Raw genomic sequence first — 997 nt, forward strand, 5'->3', positions numbered from 1 at the left:
GCCACGTCTTACCATGCAGCGGGTGGGCGGGCGCGGCCCAGCCCGGTGGGGCGAGGAGGGGTCGGGTCGAGCCCTGCCCCGCTGCCCCGCGGGCGGCGCCGGCACCGGCGCGGGGACGCGGAGGCCTCAGGAGCCCATGGCGACGCCGGGCCCGGCCCGGCCCTCCCTCCGCGCCTGCGCACGGCACCGCGCGCCCCGCCCACTGCCCGCGCGGGAGGGGGAACAGGGTGACGTCACCGCTCCTCTCTTAAAGGGGCAGCGCCGCCGGGGCGGGGGGAGCGGAGTTGTTCCGCAGCGCCGGACGGAGGGATGAGCTTCCCGGAGCCGGGCACCCGGGCGGTCCAGCAATCCTGCAACTCTGTTCGCCCGCCAGGCCGCCTAAGGGCAGTACTGGCCACAGGAAGATCCTGCCCCAGGCAGATTTCCACCTCGACCTCAGCGCCGTTTTCCCACAAACTCCGAGTGAAACAAACATACGCAGAGGTGTCGGAAACCAAAACCGTGCCTCTACTCAAGCCCGAGCAAGGCACTTTGAGTCTAAAAAAAAAAAAAAAAAGGCAAACAAAGAAGCCAGACGCACCACGCCCTAGAACGTGAACGTTTAATACGACTGTGTTAGCAAAAGGAGGTGCCATGCTACCCGAGATAAGGTTGACGATTTTCTCCTTTTCTCCTGCTGCTTTAGAAGTCCGCTTGCCCTCTTGAAACACAGATGCACCCCTGGAGCTGCTACCCCCACATGTCCCAAAATGGCAGTGCATTCCCCCTCTGTCCCAAGCCAGAACTCCTACCCCAAAGGCACTCACTGCTCCTGGACCCTGCCAGATGACGGCTCTGCTGCCTCCACCTCGCTGCAGGGATGGCAGTGCTGTCTTACACACAGGAAAGGTCCCCCTTTCTCGCAGAAAACAGGATTGACAATGGACGAAGTCCAGTTTCATTCTGATCCAGCAAAATCACACTCAAAATCGAGGCAGGGCCAATGCGGGATAGAGGC

The 997-nt window shown here is 62.3% G+C and overlaps 1 protein-coding gene across 1 annotated transcript in view; it reads right to left on the bottom strand.

The window, feature by feature from the left end:
- Positions 1–136, bottom strand: part of TMEM184B (transmembrane protein 184B) — a 30,842-nt gene extending 30,706 nt beyond the window's left edge. The window contains exon 1 of the mRNA XM_042050760.1: positions 13–136. Within this exon, the coding sequence (XP_041906694.1) occupies positions 13–15 (3 nt within the window). The 5' untranslated portion in view covers positions 16–136. The remainder of the gene's footprint in view (positions 1–12) is intronic.
- Positions 137–997: the final 861 nt, after the last annotated feature.

Source organism: Corvus kubaryi, unplaced genomic scaffold (assembly GCF_017639235.1).
Source record: "Corvus kubaryi isolate FWS band 111438036 unplaced genomic scaffold, C.kubaryi_AGA036_p1.0 74, whole genome shotgun sequence".
NCBI classification, from domain to species: Eukaryota; Metazoa; Chordata; class Aves; order Passeriformes; family Corvidae; genus Corvus; species Corvus kubaryi.